Source organism: Sardina pilchardus, chromosome 23 (assembly GCF_963854185.1).
Source record: "Sardina pilchardus chromosome 23, fSarPil1.1, whole genome shotgun sequence".
Taxonomy (NCBI): Eukaryota; Metazoa; Chordata; class Actinopteri; order Clupeiformes; family Clupeidae; genus Sardina; species Sardina pilchardus.
In genome coordinates, this window is record NC_085016.1 from 21,619,511 (window position 1) to 21,637,388 (window position 17,878).

General features: G+C 40.8%; 1 protein-coding gene across 1 annotated transcript; it reads left to right on the top strand.

Annotated features, from left to right (window-relative positions):
• Nucleotides 1-2,556: 2,556 nt before the first annotated feature.
• LOC134071203 (uncharacterized) lies at nt 2,557-15,496 on the top strand. The gene is made up of 6 exons (XM_062527826.1): nt 2,557-2,595; nt 4,627-4,716; nt 6,182-6,287; nt 7,966-8,040; nt 8,136-8,226; nt 8,453-15,496. Exons 2-6 carry the CDS (start codon nt 4,638-4,640, stop codon nt 15,071-15,073), a joined length of 6,972 nt encoding a protein of 2,323 aa, XP_062383810.1. The 5' UTR covers nt 2,557-2,595; nt 4,627-4,637; the 3' UTR covers nt 15,074-15,496.
• Nucleotides 15,497-17,878: the final 2,382 nt, after the last annotated feature.

Here is a 17,878-nt window from a genome sequence, read left to right on the forward strand (position 1 = left end):
TAAATAAAAGCAAATAATGCTGACTTGATGATAGGCTATGGAATATTCCTGGATGGTGAGAGTATGTTAAATGCTGAAGCCACCTTCTCTCTCCTCTGACTCTCCTCCTCTCCTGCGTGCATGGCCTCTCCCCTCTCCTACCGCAGGAAACACAAACTGTACCTCTCCAAGACGGAGCTCCTCTCTCTCACACCTACTACACAGTCACTAAAACGTTGAGGCCTTTGATTAAAAAATATGGTAGAATGTTGCCAACTAAAGGTTTAATTCCATGATTTAATGATAAACGACACTTAAATGTCTCTTCTATCTTGTACACACTGTTTCAGCAAAAGCTTTACAGTAGATACTGTACTTCATAATATGAGTGTGAGAGCTTGTCCATGTGTTTCTGTCAAAACTAAAATAATTAGTAGGCATGGATTGACATTTCGAAGGCGTTCTAGACCAGTCAGTGTAAATAGAATCAACAGGCTTGAAATGTTGCAATAAGAAAAGTGCTATGCTGTATTCTAACGTATTATGTTGCTCTGAATTGTAGACAAACCAGAAAGCCCCACATGAACACATAATGAAAGTTTCATTAGATAATAGCAAATGTTTCCTTTTACTTTCCCAAGACTTGTCATTCTGGATTCTGACCTCAATCAAAGTATATTTCCACTGTCTGTTTAAATTACACTCTACGGAGTATCAGATTACATAAAATGGCAGAATCTGACCTCTAGTGGCTATAAGGCAGTATAGGTCTTTCGCCAGTTTTATCCACTGGTGTGCACTTTCTGTTACAGTTTTTCCCCATTGCTAACACACTAAAATTGACACTCATACTGTAGCACAATTATTTAAAGAGACACATTTTTTTTTTACCCACATTTTGCCATTCAAAATGGCACTTTTTGAACGCACCGAACACGGTTCTCTGCATAAGACACAAAAATCTGACTTAAGGTAACTTGTGTGCAGTTTCAAAACAATGGCATTCAAAAATGACGCACTAACAGCTAATTGGCATGTGCCACCTAGCCAAACACCTCAATTTATACCATTCAGGAAGTAGGCATTATCAAAAGACCACAGGTAAGGCAAGGCAACTTGGCCAGCAGGGCAACCCAATGTGCTTCACAAAGATCAAAACAATACAGTAAAACCATAAAACAATGAGCACCTATTTAAAAAAAAATAAAAAATGGACAACATTGCAGAGAGAGGAAGAGGAAGAGGGAGAATGAGAATGAGAGGGGGAGGGAGAGTCCGATGTAAATATATTTGCTGTGCATATGTTGCACTGACAGCATGCGTGTGTATCTGCAAATATGTATGTGCACGTAAAGAACTTTCTACAATTTTAACTTTTTTAGTATTATGGCAAAGCATGCTAAAGATGAGAGTGCTTTTCATTATGCCCAACAGTGTGTAGTTGGTTAGTGTGTGTCATGTGGTGCAAAAGTTTGATTTGATAATGCTACAGTATGCTGTACTGTATGTAGTTTTGGTTGCTGTGCTTCATTTTGCCGGGTACTGTATATTGAGGTATTTTGACAACACACACACACACACACACACACACACACGTACGTATTAGGAAACATGGGGTACATAAATGTGGACTTTCACTTCTGTATTTGTGGAACATTTCTGAGAAGGGAGGGTTCAAACTATTTTGCTGACATAGGCAAAGCACACACAAGTCTTGTGTCATGAATACTAAGGACAGTCTTGTTATTCCAATAATTATAGACATAAACATCATTGAAAGGCAGCAGAAAAGTGGCACAAGAGGGCCAGGGACATTGACGTTAGTTAAGATGGAACGATATGAGGATAAAGAATAACGATGCAGATCGTTGAATAGCTTTCCTCAGTTTACAAAGATAATCTCAGAATGCCAGAAAACAAATAACAAATCATGTATTACTGTAATAAAGATGATTACAGTAAACAACCTAAATAAGTTAGACTATGTATGACAATGGTCTATTGAGGTGCACCAGAATAACCATATACAGCAAATGAGATATCCTCGTTCATGTCACAAGGTCAAGTGAAGGCTCAGTAGTGTTGACTCACCTCAAGCTATAACACTAACGCCACAAACAAACGTTCCCCAATAAACAGTCTGTTTACTGATAATTGTTGGCCTCTTTGACTGTACCTACTGTATGTACTGTACCTGTTGATGCAGGCTCTCATTATGCCAAAGCTTCATAGGGTTTCATGTTTTTTAGTTGTACATGTTCTTGCATGCTGTAGAATTATGCAGTTGAGTTCAGTTGTCAACAGTGGAATTACAATGAGGTTGAACAGTAAAATTGACCTACAGGTCATAGGTCAATTTACCCCCTCCCCTACACACACACAAACACACACTCCTATTCCCATGATGTTCTCCTACAGTATATATCACTTCCCTCTTTGTGTTATTCCTCTTTTCTTCCAAATTCCTCATTTCACTGATGAAATCTTTGACTAAAAATAATCATAACGGTTACATGAGTTGACTAATGGTAGTGCATACAATCCCCATGGCCATAAAAGTGGAGTGTAGAGTGAGCGATTCCTCACTCTTCTGACAAATCTCAGGCTGTGTGGAAGGTAACTAGCACTTACACATTACACACTCCATACACTAACACTAATATCAGTGGTGGTGGTGGTAGTGATGATGATGATGATTATATCAATGTTGTGTTGTTATTATGTGAAAGCCACAGAGGGAAAGTCAGCTATGAATGTTGTTCATTTTTGGGGAGGTGTTTTAAGACTATGCAGCAAGCTGTGGTATGTTGTTGTTATACATTCATTTTGCATATTCTTGAGCTTGACCCCAGGCTGTCTGCATGAAAACATATATAAATGTCTAGTCATTAACAGACACAATATCTAATGCATAATCAGTTTTTATAAAAGTTCTCTCATCATCAATAGTACAAATGTCTGAAAAATGTATTTGATACAAAAAAATAGTACTGGCATACTGTACAACCAGGCTATGTGGTAGATTTGTGACAGAAACGACAAAGGAATGGGTTCAAAGTACACCTGAGAAATGAACATGTACGTAATCTCAGTTCAGTTAAAAAAAACACACAATTTATCAGTTTACAGCTTAACCTTATCATTACCCACACAATTTCAACCAGAAACTCTCAGAAAACAGAAAGCTCAAAAATTAAGCAAACAAACTGCAACATCGAGTTTTTATGAGAAGGGAATGAGATAACACTAGCGGCAGCAATAAGCCATCCAGCTATCTACTGACCAAGCACATCACAGATGAAGTGAAAACTGCAATAATAGATTTGATATTTTATTTATTTATTTGAAAATGTATGTCAACTAAGGGTAGTACGACCAAAATCACACTGATCAATCAATATTCATATTAGAAACATCAAATATTATTTGTAGCTAAATGAGGATATGCTTTGGCTGGGTTAATTGACAAAGTATTATAGCCTTAAAACTGGCAGAAAAAGACAGCTACCCGGGATGTTTTCTATGTCATTAGCTAACAGAAATGTTAAAAAATAATTCAAATTAAATCTTTCTTGGATCATAGAAAAGTTGACCCCTATAAAAAATAACTGCATTACTTAAAGTGTCAAAAAAAGTGTCAGTTTTGGAGAAAATATTTGCAGTTCTAATGCAAGAAATGTAGTATTTTGGATAGCAATTTAGACACTGTACTGCATAGAACATGAAAATACTACTCAACTGCACTGTACTTTGAAAAAAAAAAAAAACTTCAGTATGACTGCAACAATTTCTTGTAAGGGGAGTGTCTTGCAATGTTACTGTCTATGATTGTGGTAAACACACAAACTACAAGCAAACATCTCACTAGGACATCTCCAGATGTAAAAGTGTGCCAATAGTCAGCCTACTCAAATGTCAGTAGACCAAGTAGGCCGGCATGATCAGCAGATCATTAACTTTAGCCTTATATTCATTGACATCAAACCTGCAGAGAACCAAACAAGCTATGAGGCGGTCTCTACTGTTGTGGTAGTGATTTTCACTGAGATATCGGTCAAATTTGAGGAATAGTTGGAGTGTTTGGACAAAATTGCAAGGTCACCCAGAATTTGCGGGAATTGATATGATCTGCTATTGATCTGTACCCAAGTAGCAGTGCTTCGTCGATAGCTCAATGTCATCCTAACACTCTGGAGAGTGGAGACCCAGCCTCAATATCCACCCGAGGCAAAGTGCAACTCAGTTCTCACAGTTCTAAAGGTCTACTGTAAGGCTGAGATCTGCAGTTGCCACTCTGGCTTACAGCTCCAAATTCTGCCAAATGTATACATTATTTCAATAAGCAATAAGGGTCCCCAAGGGCTGCTTGGAGCCCGATCGTTGCCCCTTGTGGCTTTATTTTAATATTGTGTTGGCAACAATAACTCTCTGTGTACCACATTTTGTGATTTTAGAGAAGTTGGATATAAATGTTTGTACTCAATTGTAGCTTGTATAATGTTGGTGCAAACAACCTTAATTGTAATGCATATCATTGCTGCTAAATTAATCAATGGTGAGACCAATCTGATGTAGCCTACTACTGTTACTTGTTAAGGAAACATGCAGTTCTGTGGTTGGTAAAAACAGACTTTGTATGGGTAACAGGTGCAGCAGCCATGGCTGGACAGACAGAGAGAGCCCTGGTTTTGTGGCTACTGCTGTTTGTGAGTCTCGTGTTCCAGACCAAGGAGTTTGGTAGGCACTACAATGCTGATTTTATCTCATATTATTATATGGCTCTCTAGAATGTTGAGAGAGCTCCCATTCACTTTGAATGGGCCTCCCCAACGTTCTACCGGTGATTAATATGTATAACCACCGGTGAAAGTATATAATGACCGCTGTCAATGGCAACGGGTTTTGTGCTTCTAATTCACGTCTTTCATATCAATCCGCAACAAAGCCGTTCGCTGGTTGCAATGGAATTTCATTGAAAGTTACCAAGTATGTTGCCAGGCAACACCTAACAACTGTCAACTGTGGCGAACTATTTATTTTCTAGAAGTTAGCGGAAGCCACCAAACGGTAGCCAAGTCATTGCTAAAGACACATTGAGTTAAGTTTCATTTCTCTTTTTGGCAAGTAGCCATATAATAAGCGGGATAATGTATAGAACGCCGGTCATTATCGGAAAATAATTCCCTTCAGGACGAAGCAAAACCCCTCCGCTGCGCGTCGGGGTTCTGTTCATCCTGTCGGGAATTATTTTCCGATAATGACCGGCGTTCTATACATTATCCCTTACATAAACACCACTGTACGTGCCACTTAACTTTGTATGTAATCAATTATTATGAATGTCAAACATAGTATGACATAATAAGAACAGTATACAGTACATAGCCTACAAATATGGGATGTTCCTTATTTTGGCTTACATCTGGCTCTGATGAGGACATAAACCATTGAAATGTTTTTAGTTCTATTATTTTTTGCTGTAAAAAATATAACGAACATACACATCTACAGTATGTGTTCCAGTGCTTCCTTTACTTCATCAGCCGGTCATTAGTAGTCAGAAACTATGTCAAACATCAGACATCCAGGGCCAGATATAGGCTAGCCTACATAGCCTACATTTGCGAACGTATTGTTGTCAGCCCCATGGTCAACCCGTGCAAAGTGCATGTTGTGGTTCTTCAGTTTACAAGGTATTTATCAAACCTGAAGTAGGCCTACATTGGGTAATCAGTGCTTCTCTCCACCCCTACTGTAATTTGCGCACGTTCACAACTGTACGGCATACTTCAATCTCAAACGCAGTTGAATGAAGTTAACTGATGACAACATTACAAGGAATCAAATGTTTAGCTACCGTATCATGAAATATTAAAATACATGATATGATGTCAACAAGCAGGGAGAAAATGAAGAAGAAAGTCAAGGTTGCTTTTGATACACTACAAAGACGCAAAACTGGTGCTCTGAATAGCGATTCTGTTGTCTTTGAATGTTCCTCTTATTGACGTACTGTAGGCCTATATACAGTAACTGGACAATTGGATTAACACATGCTTTTACAAGATGGAAATATGTCACCACAAAACAGATGTACAGTACACTTTCATGAGCAGTTTTTGACCCTCCTATTAAGCAGTCAGTTTTGTATATCCAGGGCTGAGATGGTCTCTTGAGTTCTATAATTGTGTGATCTCTACAGAGTTGTCAGATGAGGACTGGGAGGACCTACCTGCAAGCCTAGTTTCTCTTCACAGACTGAGGGGACTGCACAACCAGTTTACCCGCGAGACAAAACCTGACGCACAGTAAGCCTTAATTTAATATCTCTGTACACTCACACGCTGTATACTGATTTCACACTCATAAACATGTATGAAACTACAGTAGATGTACCGCAAAGCAGTACAAAATACTGTATGACCACCGCTCTGTCATGCACATTCTCTCCGCAAAAATAAATCACACTTGTCAATTTGTTTCAATCTCCTACTCCATCCCCTACTGCAACTTTTATGTAAATGAGTGTGTGTGTTTGTATGGGCGCTTGTTTTTGTGTATGTGTGCTTCTCTGTCTGTGAGTTTTCGCTTGTGAGTGTGTGTGGTGGGGGTAATGGGATGTGTGTGTGTGTGTGTGTGTGTTAGGCCTGTTCGATTAATCGCTTTAAAATCTTAATCACGATTATGTATTTAGGACGATGTAAAAAAAAAGTGAAATCATACAATTTATTTTTTCACTTTAACTAGGGTAAATCCCAAAAGCATTTTTTTGTTTACAAGAGGTCTACAAGAAAAGCCAGGTGGCAAAAGTTCAATAATCTTTCTTAATATTAATCCCTTGAGGGATTTTTTGTTTAATAAGAGCAAGGTTTGCACTTAAATCTCAATGGAGAACAAAAAAAAACAGCATATTTGAAATATCTATCTATCTATCTATCTATCTATCTATCTATCTATCTATATCTATATCTATATATATGATATTATACAGTGGGGGATTAAGTATTATATACTGTATAGTATAAGTATATGTACTGTACTTTTCTGATCCTATGAGTGAAATTCTGTCTCTCCATTTATCCCAACTTGTGAATTAGTGAACACAGCACACAGTGAATACACAGTGTGATGAAGCACACACTAACCCAGAGCAGTTAGCTGCCTCTCCAACAGCGGTGAACGGGGAGCAGTGAGGGGTTAGGTGTCTTGCTCAAGGGCACTTCAGCTGTGGACTGGTCAGGGATCAAACCGGCAACCCTCCGGTTACAACCTCGAAGCCCTAAACAGTAGGCCATGGCTGCACAAGTATTTGACCGCATGCTAAAGTTGACAAAAAAGAGGGATATAAAATCATCTTTTGACAATTGATCTCTTTGTCCCTTGGTGCTCCCCAACCCCTCTTTTGTATAGTATCTATTTATTTATTTGTCTTTTTAATTTATTTATGGACACTTGAGCACAATGAGTTGCATTTCTTATAAATTCTTTTTTATGAGTACATGACAATAAACTCGAACTTGAACTTGAAATCCAACCGCTAAGGACACCAATATTCTTTGTGATTGAAGAATGTATCGTAAATAAATAAATGTTCTTCCTTAAACGCAGGGGGCATTATTTGACCCCTATGTTAAATTCCCATAGGAGCTATTTTTAAAGGCCAGCTATTTCATGGATCCAGGATACTATGCATCCTGATAAAGTTCCCTCATGATGATGCTCATTGAGCTCAATGCAAATCAAACAGGCTAATAGGCTAACTGGAAAACACACCATGTAAATGAAGAGTTTGGTTCCAAACTCTTGGGTTGGGTTGGAATTTTAACATCTTTTTTTGTTGTTGTTTAGTTGTTTTTCAGGTCATTTCAGTAGCTGTAATTGTGTTGTTATTCGATTCACTAACATGACTATTATTCTTAAAAATGGATATAGCTTATGCTTATGATCTGAAGGTTTTTTTTTTATATAACTCTTCTGTTGTTACAGTATCCCTTTGCTCCGATCAGCAGTGTTCCAGAGGAGACTGGGACCAGCTAGCCGTCAACTGTCGGATTCTGAAAGGTAAAGCTACATGTTCTCAGTGTGAAATGTGAAACAATTTGATATGTGGATACAGTTTGAAGAATGAACACATACTGTGTACTTTTGCACTATAGTGTTACACTGGATGAAAATACAGAGAGGGACATATTTGAAGTCTTGAAAGGCTGTCAGGATTTACCACAGTGCTTTCTCCAAAAAGAACAGGTAAGAGCATTACCGGTAATACCCCGTACCAACACCTACAAAAATGGGTGGTTATCAACCAACCTCCATTACTTGTTCCTGTAATATTCTCCTTTAATTATAAGAACATTTTGTCTAGCCTATATCATTGAGTGTAATATCAGCAAAAACATTCTTAATACTTAATGTACAATAAGTCCTTGAATAATAGACATTTGCCTACATACTTTCAAATTGTTTCTCACAGGACTTCAAAGGTTTTCTGGTACATGTTGAGGAACAGAAGCTTCAAGATTCACTGCTGTCTGCATCAGAATGGTCATACACCTATCGAAACAAAGTTCTCCTCCTGATGGACGAAGAGGCAGAGACACTCCAGAGAGCAGAAGAAGAATTCCAAGGAGACCCTCTGAACTCCATGAAGGTTGGACAATCGTGTCTATACAATGTCTCGTGCTTCACAACAGTAAACACGGACACAGTGGTGAGGATATTTGGTTGCACCTCAAAGGATAGTCTTTCAAAGTATGGTGGTTCAACATTGGCTGCAAAACTGCTTCAGACGAAACTTAAATCTGCATCTCTATTCTCTATTGATGGCAACACAAGTGATTATTTTCAGATTAATTTCATGAGAGTATTCAAAACACATGGACTTAGTGCTATTTTGGAAACTAACAAACAGGACTATAAGATACTTGATCATAATGACTTAGTTGTCAAGTACACTCCCAAAATTTCACCACGAGGCATGGACCCCACAACCCAGTATGATACACAGAGTATCCTGATCATGGAAGATGACCGAGTGGTTCGGCAAGCCGCCACCTTCTTGTATGAGAAACACCCCACAGTAACCTCTGTGTACATGCTGGATCAGAACGGACATCCTAAATTAATCAAAGGAGATCCCTCGCTTTTGTCGCAGGATAGCCGACTGGTTCTAGTAGGTCATGGACGAAAGGGCAGTGATGGGGAAACGAGGCTGTCTGGGTACCGGCCAGAGAAGGTGGGTGAGATCATCTCAAGTATAGAGAGGTTGGGAGGAGAGATCAAAACCACCAGTGTTGTGGCCTGTGAGGTTGGCGCTGATGAATCTTTCATCACCAAATTACTGAACGAGCTCCATGCCAGGTCTGTTCACACCGAGCTTCATTTGAGGAGCTCCATTTTGCAGGTGAGCAATTCAGGAGAGAAAGTTACGGTGGAGATCACACCCAGTGGACTGGAGGTCATGAGGCATAAAGACGACAGCAAGAAAGTGATTGCTTGGAGGACTGAGGATGGAAAGACGACCATCAAGATTGAGCCCAACAGCAAAGGAAAGGAGATTTTTTCAAATGAGAAAAACTTTCTGGGTGACATAGAGACACAAAATATTCCTCCAGCTGAGCCAAAGAAATTTGTCAATCAAAATATACGCGAGTCTCACACTGACGTCTTGGAAAGTTTGGCATGGGCCTTTTTTGGAAATCGAGATGTAAGTAACATAAATCGGCCTAAAATATCAAGTGATTTTCAATATGTCATCAAAGAAATGGATGGTACACCAGAGCATATACTACACAATTCAGTTGTAGAGCAGAAGCTTAAAAACGGCTATGAAATCAAATCCAGTGAAGATATTCTTAATTTGATCACTCGTTTTGCATACGATGGAGACAACAGACAAGACACATATATTATGTTGCGTGACTGGATTTTCTTCATGGATCCTGAAAATCTTTATATATATCCTGTTGGGAAACGGTTAAATAATAATGAAATTGGTGATAATGGCAAAATAGAGATGATCAAAAACAGCATTGTTGAGCAGAAAGACAAGCACACGTACCGCTCCATACACTCAGCAATTCAAGAGAAAAGTGAAAGTGATTATGGTAAATTTGTCAGGGAAACTCTATACAACCCTTTGGAGATAATGAAACTAGCTCACTCAACAGAAGCTTGGTTTTGTACCTGCTTTCTTGCCTCTGTAATGTCAGAGTCTGCAAGAAATTTTCGTACATTTCCACTGATTACAATGGCAGTGGACATGACCAAAAGTGGTCATCCAGAGACTGTTAAAATGGGACTAGAATTTCTGTTAAAAAAACATCCAATGGCAAGAGGTGGTACTTGGATGAACAAACCCCAAAGAGGCTTTTATGGTTCAAGTGATGTGCCAACAACAGGACTGAAAAGAAGAATATATAAATTGAGACGAGAAAGTCTGGTTGAACTAATTAAAAATGAAGGCATAGTCTACAATGCATGGTTAGGCGAAAAGGAATTCACTACAGATTTGGCCAGACATTTAATTCAGTATGTGCACAGCAATCAAATACTGGAACCTAATTTTCAAAATGCAATCCAACAATACTCAGATGCCATCAACAGGCCACAGCGTAACCAGGAATTCTCAGGGGCCTTGGGAGGATCAACGGAAGGAGCCATAACAGGGCGAGATCTGCATGTGTATGCAAATGTGGAACAGTCGATGAAGCTCTCCTCCCATTACTCACGGTCCTCTGCTGTGCTGTCTGAGGAGATTCAAAATCATTTACAAAAGCAGTTCGGAGAGTCGCTGAAAGACTTTGTTTTCAAACACGACAGCATCCAAGTAAAAGAAGGAGACTGCTACTTTGAGGTAGTATCAAAGAAAAACCCTCATGAGAAATACAGTGCCAAAGTAAAACTACCAGAGGAGGGACAGGTGCACATGGACGAGATCAGGAAAAGCATGGAGAGCATTTCAGAGATGGAGATTCCAGAGCCTGGAAAGACCCACATGGGCTCGAAGCACTTGGAACGCGCAGGGATGGCCATGGGAGTCATGGGACTGATGCTGGGTGCCAGAGGAGCCGTAGAATCTTTTGAGAGAGGTGACATAGAACATGGAGTCATGGGGACTCTGCAGACAGCTCACGGAGCCACCGGCCTGAGCATGGCAGTGCTTGGGAAAAAACTAGCAGTGACGAAAAACACAAAGGTTATCAGAACCATTAATACAGTATTGAGAAACCCAGTCTCTAAAGTTGCATTGCGAGTATTGCCAGTGGTCGGAATCGGATTTGGAATATACAGCCTTGTCGAGGACTTCAAAAGAGGAGATGCACTGGGGTATATTGGTGCTGGATTTGATTCTGTCATGCTTGTGTTGGATGTGGTTGAGTTGGCCGTACCAGCACTAGCGCCAATAATAGTTCCTCTAAACCTGGCCATCAGTGCAATTCGTATGTTGTTTGATGATGTCTATTTAAGCATAGAGTCTGAGCTAAGAAACCTTCCACCAGATGCTGGAGTGCTGGACAAAATTGGGGCCTTTTTCCGTGGCCTTGGTAAAGGGATTTTGCATTTTGCCCTGGATGTTATTAGCTTTTTTTATACCGTGCCCTATCGTGAGATTGAGGAAGGACGGCGGCTTGTGGAACAGATATCCGACTACCGGAAATACTACTCCTTCAGAGAGGTACAGGCCAATAGGAAAGCTATTGATTTCACAGGCGGAGAAATGTCAATGAGTGGAGGTGGTATAACATTCTGTCTGTCTGATAATTGGTATTCAACATTTTGCATGGATTATTTTGTCTCCTCTAGAACAACCCTTGGTAAAAAATGTTGGACAGTTGACACAAGTAACACAAAAGACATAATCCTTGGGATTGGGGAATCTCAGCAGTTACAGTACAGCACCATACAGTTGAAAGTATTACTATTCATACCTGCTGGTTCCATAGATGTAGTCTCTGGCTATAAGGTTATCCCCAACACCAGATATGGTTATTATGAAGGAAACAATCAGGACAATAACTTCTTCGCTGTTCAGACTAATACAGATGAACATATCATGGAAATAATGTTAAGCTATTATTACCGACTTTATGGAAAGAGTGGTGATGACACATTCTTTTTGGGACCACAGAAAAGTTATGTGGAAGGTCAGGGGGGTAGAGACACCTACGTTATTCCCAGTCAGGGAGGCAGCACAGTTATTAACAACTATGACCCTGTGAAAACAATGGACATGCTTGTGTTTAGCGTTAACTTCCGACAGTTAAATGTGAGGAAATCTGGGAATGATGTGATTTTAAATTTCTTGAACACCCATAATGTTAGAATTCTTAACTGGTTTGTTGGAGAGGAGTACCGCCACATAAACATGATGTCAGAGGATGGTGTTGCTTTTGACATTTCAAGTGCTGTGGTATCCTCCGTCAAGCTAGTTGCTCAGAGTATAAATATGATGTCTAAAACTGAAGGTCAAAGAGTTGATGCATCCCAGCATCCTCTCAACACAGTGATCAATGTCTTCGGTTCAGCTCACAATGACCAACTGACAGGAAATGCTGAGAATAACTTCATTGATGGTGGAGGAGGCAGTGACACCTTGAGAGGAAAGGAAGGGGAGGATGTCTACATGATTAAAAAACGAGCAAATTCAGCAGTGTCCATTGAGAACTATTCCAGTGACAACAAACAGGACATGGTGCTCCTTGAGGCAAAGATTCGTGACATTACAGTCAGGGTGTTCGGTGACCACGTGACACTGACACCTTTTGCTGATCGAAGCTCTCCCGTCACCGTCACTCTTCTAAACTGGTTTCGTTCGGAAGCAGATCGCCACCTGGTGATTGTCACAGAGGACTTTATAACCTTCACGGTTTCAACAGACCGGTCCTCTTGCATGACACTCAACCCTTTCACGAGCAAGTGCATCTTAATTGGAGTTTTGGATTACAGCAAATCCAAAAATCCTCTTCAAGTGGATCTGGAAGGGGACGAGGTCTATGAACACGTCACAGAGGTGCGGGGATCAGACTTTAATGACATTATCAGAGGTAACAGCCAGCAAAACATTATAGTTACAGGAAAAGGTACTGATTTTCTTTGTGGTCGAGGAGGGAATGATTGGTACGTTGTCACTCCAGGCTATGGATTGAAAACTATTGACAATTACTCTCCAGATCTTGCAGCAGACATGCTGTACATAAGAGAAGGATATGAGTTCATCAAATGCAAGTGTGATGGAGAAAACCTTAAATTGTTAATAAATGGCACAGAGCAAGTCTTCATCAAGGGGTGGTTTGGTTCAATTATGTCTCAACATCTTCAGATTCAATCATCTGATGGAGTGACTTTCAACCTGCCATCCAATACATTTATTTGTGAACTTGCCACTTCACTTACAAGCAATACACATTTCCAAAGACAAATGGACTCACAAATGTTTAATAAGATGAATGAGAGAATGACAAAAGATGGCATCAAACAATCAACATTGCTAGGACCTTGTTCATATGATGCTGATGAGAGCGATGGTGTTTTGGAGGTAATATGTCGTGCCTCACCAAGTTCTTCAGTGTTTCGTAACGCGTTCGCCGGCCAAGAAAAGTTTCAGGATCACGGCTGTCCTTATGCTGATCAGCCTTTATTTTCCTCAGGGTCTATGGGAAGAAGACATGAGATTTACCAAATGGTATGCAAGTACTCGCTGAACTTGAAGTACCCACAAATGGTGGACAACAGACAAAAGACAAGTGACTCACACACCATGTTCATGAATCAAAGAGAGTTTGTGTCTGTGTTAGAATTATTTGGCTCCTCAGGATTTGTTGACATGACTGGCAATGCAAAAGACAACAAACTGGACTCTTACCTAGGGGGTGGGCTGATGGCAGGGTTAGATGGTATAGACACCTATGTGGTGAAATCTGAATATGGAACAAACATTGAGATAGATAACTTATCAAAAGACATGAAGGAAGACAGAGTTCTCCTTGAAGCTGACTTTTTCAGTGGGTCTCTCACAGTTTTGTCTGAAGGATATAATGTTCTGATCAGAGCCAAAAACAAAGGTCACGACATGCAGGTCCGTTTGCATAAATATCATCTAGGTGAACAGTACCAACACCTGTCCTTTGTGACATCTGATGGAGTACACTTTCGACTTGGATATCTGGAGGATGCAAACCCTAAAACTATGTTTATCAAAGCCTACAAAGTCAAGATGGAAAATGAGTGGACTGATTGCAGAATGGATTTAAATGCACATGCAAACCTTTCAGCCATTCATACAGTCCAAGGATGCCCCCAGCAATCCAATAGCATTGAAGGTAATGATTTGGACAATGCTCTCACAGGTGGCGTGAAGGTTGACATGATCAATGGAGGCCCTGGTCACGACACCTTAATGGGGGGCCGGGGAAATGACATCCTTCTGGGGGGCAGCGGTGACGACACCCTTTACGGAGAAGAAGGGGATGACACCATGATGGGAGGGCCAGGCTCTGATGCTTTCATCCCTGGACCAGGGGCAGACTTGATGGATGGTGGCGAAGGAAGAGACACAGTGTTTTACCAGGGAAACCACAGCACTGGCGAAGGGGTTTACATCAACCTGCTTACTGGTGAGTGTCGGCAGGCTGACGCAGAAGGAGATGTGCTGAAAGATGTCGAGAATGTGGTTGGCACCATCTACTCGGACATACTGGTGGCAGGTTACGAACCCACTCTCCTCAAAGGATCTGATGGCAACGATGTCCTTGTGTCTCAAGCTGGAAAGGACTACTTAATTGGAGGAGATGGAAGTGATGTGTACATGATGGTCTTCCCACGAGACACCGTCATCATTGACAACTGCGCTGATGACAATGCCACCGACGTCCTGTACCTCCGGTCCATGTCTGCGGACACTGTCCTCTGCTCACAGACTAACACCAGCCTGACTTTGTCATTCAGGGATGAAGCCAAAGTCGTGAATGTCGAACTGAATGACTGGATAATCGGGAGTGGCACATGTAGGCATCTGTTGGTTATCCTGAAGGAGGGGGAAACTACTGTAGAAGTCCTTCAGCACAAATGCAAAGCAAATGCAGAGCAAATGTAAAATTTTTGTACCTTCTATCTTTTATTTTCACATGCTCAATGTTTGTGTTATTCGTTGCTCGTCAATGGCTCTCCTTGTCACAAATAACTTTTGCTATACTGTATTCCAGTCTCATTGTAATAGAGAATTGTTGAATTATGCAGTACATTGCCATATACTGTATTTTGCTTTAAGTTAGATAAGACAAATTAGAAATAATGAACTTATGTCAAAGTTGTGTCTTTATTCACATCCTTCTATACTCAATACTCTGTACTGGTTGTTAGAAATGTTATCAAATGATTAAATCTTCTTGCATCTATGGATGATTGTATGTGCTATTTTCATTTAAACACTGTACTGTATAACAAATCTGAAGGGGCTAGTGAAATCCCATTTTGCATTTGATGTTGGGTAAGTTTGCAATGTTCACGAAAGATGAGCGCTCACCTTTTTTTTTAGCACAAGCAAACTGAATGGCTTAAATTACTGTACCATTCATTCAATTAATTTGGAACGTTCACAAAAGCTTCCATTTCCAAACCATTAAAATGTCAGCAGTCTGCAGAAATATTTCTCCACTCTCATTCTGTGGACATATTCAAACCTACTGTAGATACACATTGCTACTGGACAGAATAAAGGATGTAGTAGAGCTGTAACATATATCCGTCCTTATCTTCAGTCTGTCATTGGCATTTAATCTACTGTGGGTCAGGAGTTAAACCATGTTTTAGTGATGATGCCATTCAATCAAAACAGTCATTAATTGATAATGCTCACAGTGATTGTGGAAATGTGAGAGGAACTTCCTTAATCCCTTGTGTCAGACTGACAGAGATCACTCAGCTGTTTAAATATTTTGTGGATAAGTATCCTGGGCTTTTGTCAACAAACCAGTCAAGTATCATAGAAGAATACCATAATTGAAACAAAGTAAGTCATCATGCAACACATGTAACAGTGAAATGACACACACACACACACACACACACACACACACACACGCACAGATACTGTGGAGTAGCTCTCTGCGATCTTTTGTAGACCATGTAATTCTTTTGGCTTTCAAGCTACTCTTTAATATTAATCTGCTTCAGTAACTTGAGACTAACTGAGGAGTACATCTGTTAAGTGATTTCCATCCAGTGGTGTGACTCTGACTGTAGGGCATTATGGTATTGGTGTGGTGGCAGGGACATTATTTGGCTTCAGTCCAACAGTGTAGTGATGGGCAAGGCAAGGCTTTACGAAAATTAAACATTTGAAGTAATTACACAGAACATAACATGAAAATATTGAACATACTATATGGAATGACCCACAGCATGCTGTCTGTTCAAGAGCATTGTCTTCTTTGAACACTTTGAACACTGAACTTTGAATTTTGAACATTGAACACTACTTTGAACATCATTCAGTGGTTATTCCTACATCTCCTGTGAATGAGGCTATTAATCGAGCTCCTTCCAATTCTCTTTGTACTTTTCACAGTCGCCGCTGTAGAGTAACAGCTCGGCTTAACCTCTCTCGCTCCTTTAAGGCTTCTTGTGCTTGTCTATCCAGCTGTTGTGCCCCTTCATCTAGAGCTTGTTCCTCCTGGATCTGATTTTGGATCTCCTCCAGTTCCCTTAGCTTTCTCCTCTCCTCAAGTGTGGCTATTTGTACCGGGGTGAGCTCCACTTGCAGACTCCTGCGTGACCTTCGGGAACCTCCACTGGCATAAGTATAGGGGTAGCTGGATGAGGGGGCCTTCTTTGGCCTTGGTGATGGTTCATGCTTCTGGTTCTTGCCCTGAGATCGGCTGCTGGGTCTTCCACAGCTGGGCTGGGCCAATGCCGATACTGGAGCTGGTCGCGGAGCAGACTGCAGACCGGTTGGGTCTCCCACCATCAATTCAGGCTGGGCATAGATCTGGGTAGCTTCTTCCTCAACTCCTACATCCCTCTCAGTAGCCATCTCCTCTCCCTCCTCAGTGGCTGTGTCCTCCCTCTCCCCGGATGACTGGTCAGGGTCTCTCCTGTCCGTTGCGTGAACTTCAGCAGCTGTGCCTGAGGATGGGGCTGATGACTGCTGCTTCTCTGGTTCAGGTGGAGGGAAGTTTTCCGTCTTGCCTTCCTCAGAACTCGGGAAGCCATATCGGTCAGGGGGACGCCCCTCCCGTTGTGGCCTTGATCCAGTCCCACTATTGGTTGCAGTTTGGAGATCCTTTTCTTCTATTTCAAAGTCTCTCGACTCGACTTGCCATGCCCGCCATGGTATCACTCACTCAGCTCCGGCTCGAAGGACCATTGAAGGAGCGAGAGAGGTCTACTGAAAAAAACCTTGTGTCACAACACTGAGTTTAATTTTTGTGGGACTCTGTTTCCCAACCTGAGACACTTTGCTGAGCTTTATTTGCACACTGAACTTTATTTTGAAGTTTTTGAACTGTGAAAAAAAAATCACATAGGCCTATCTATTGTGCTATGTGCTGAGCTTGTTGGAAATGTTTGCATCCATACGTTTTCAATACTGTGTGGGTTTTGAGGTTTGAAAATGAGCTTTTTATGCTCTTCTGGCTGATTTACAGTACTGTATTTGGTATACTCACTTGTGTGTGCATATTGGCATAGCTCTCAGTCTGTGGTTATTTAAACCATGTCTGTTCGAGTCCAATTATACTGTACCTGTGCCAGTACTTGGTACAGCATGGTACTATGAAAATTTGAGGAAGAGCCTGAGGAAGAGCGTACTGCTCGAAACGTTGCTTCAATAAACTATCACTGGGAGCTATACTTAAGCCTGTCGCGATATTCAATAAATCAATAAATCGCACGATAAAAA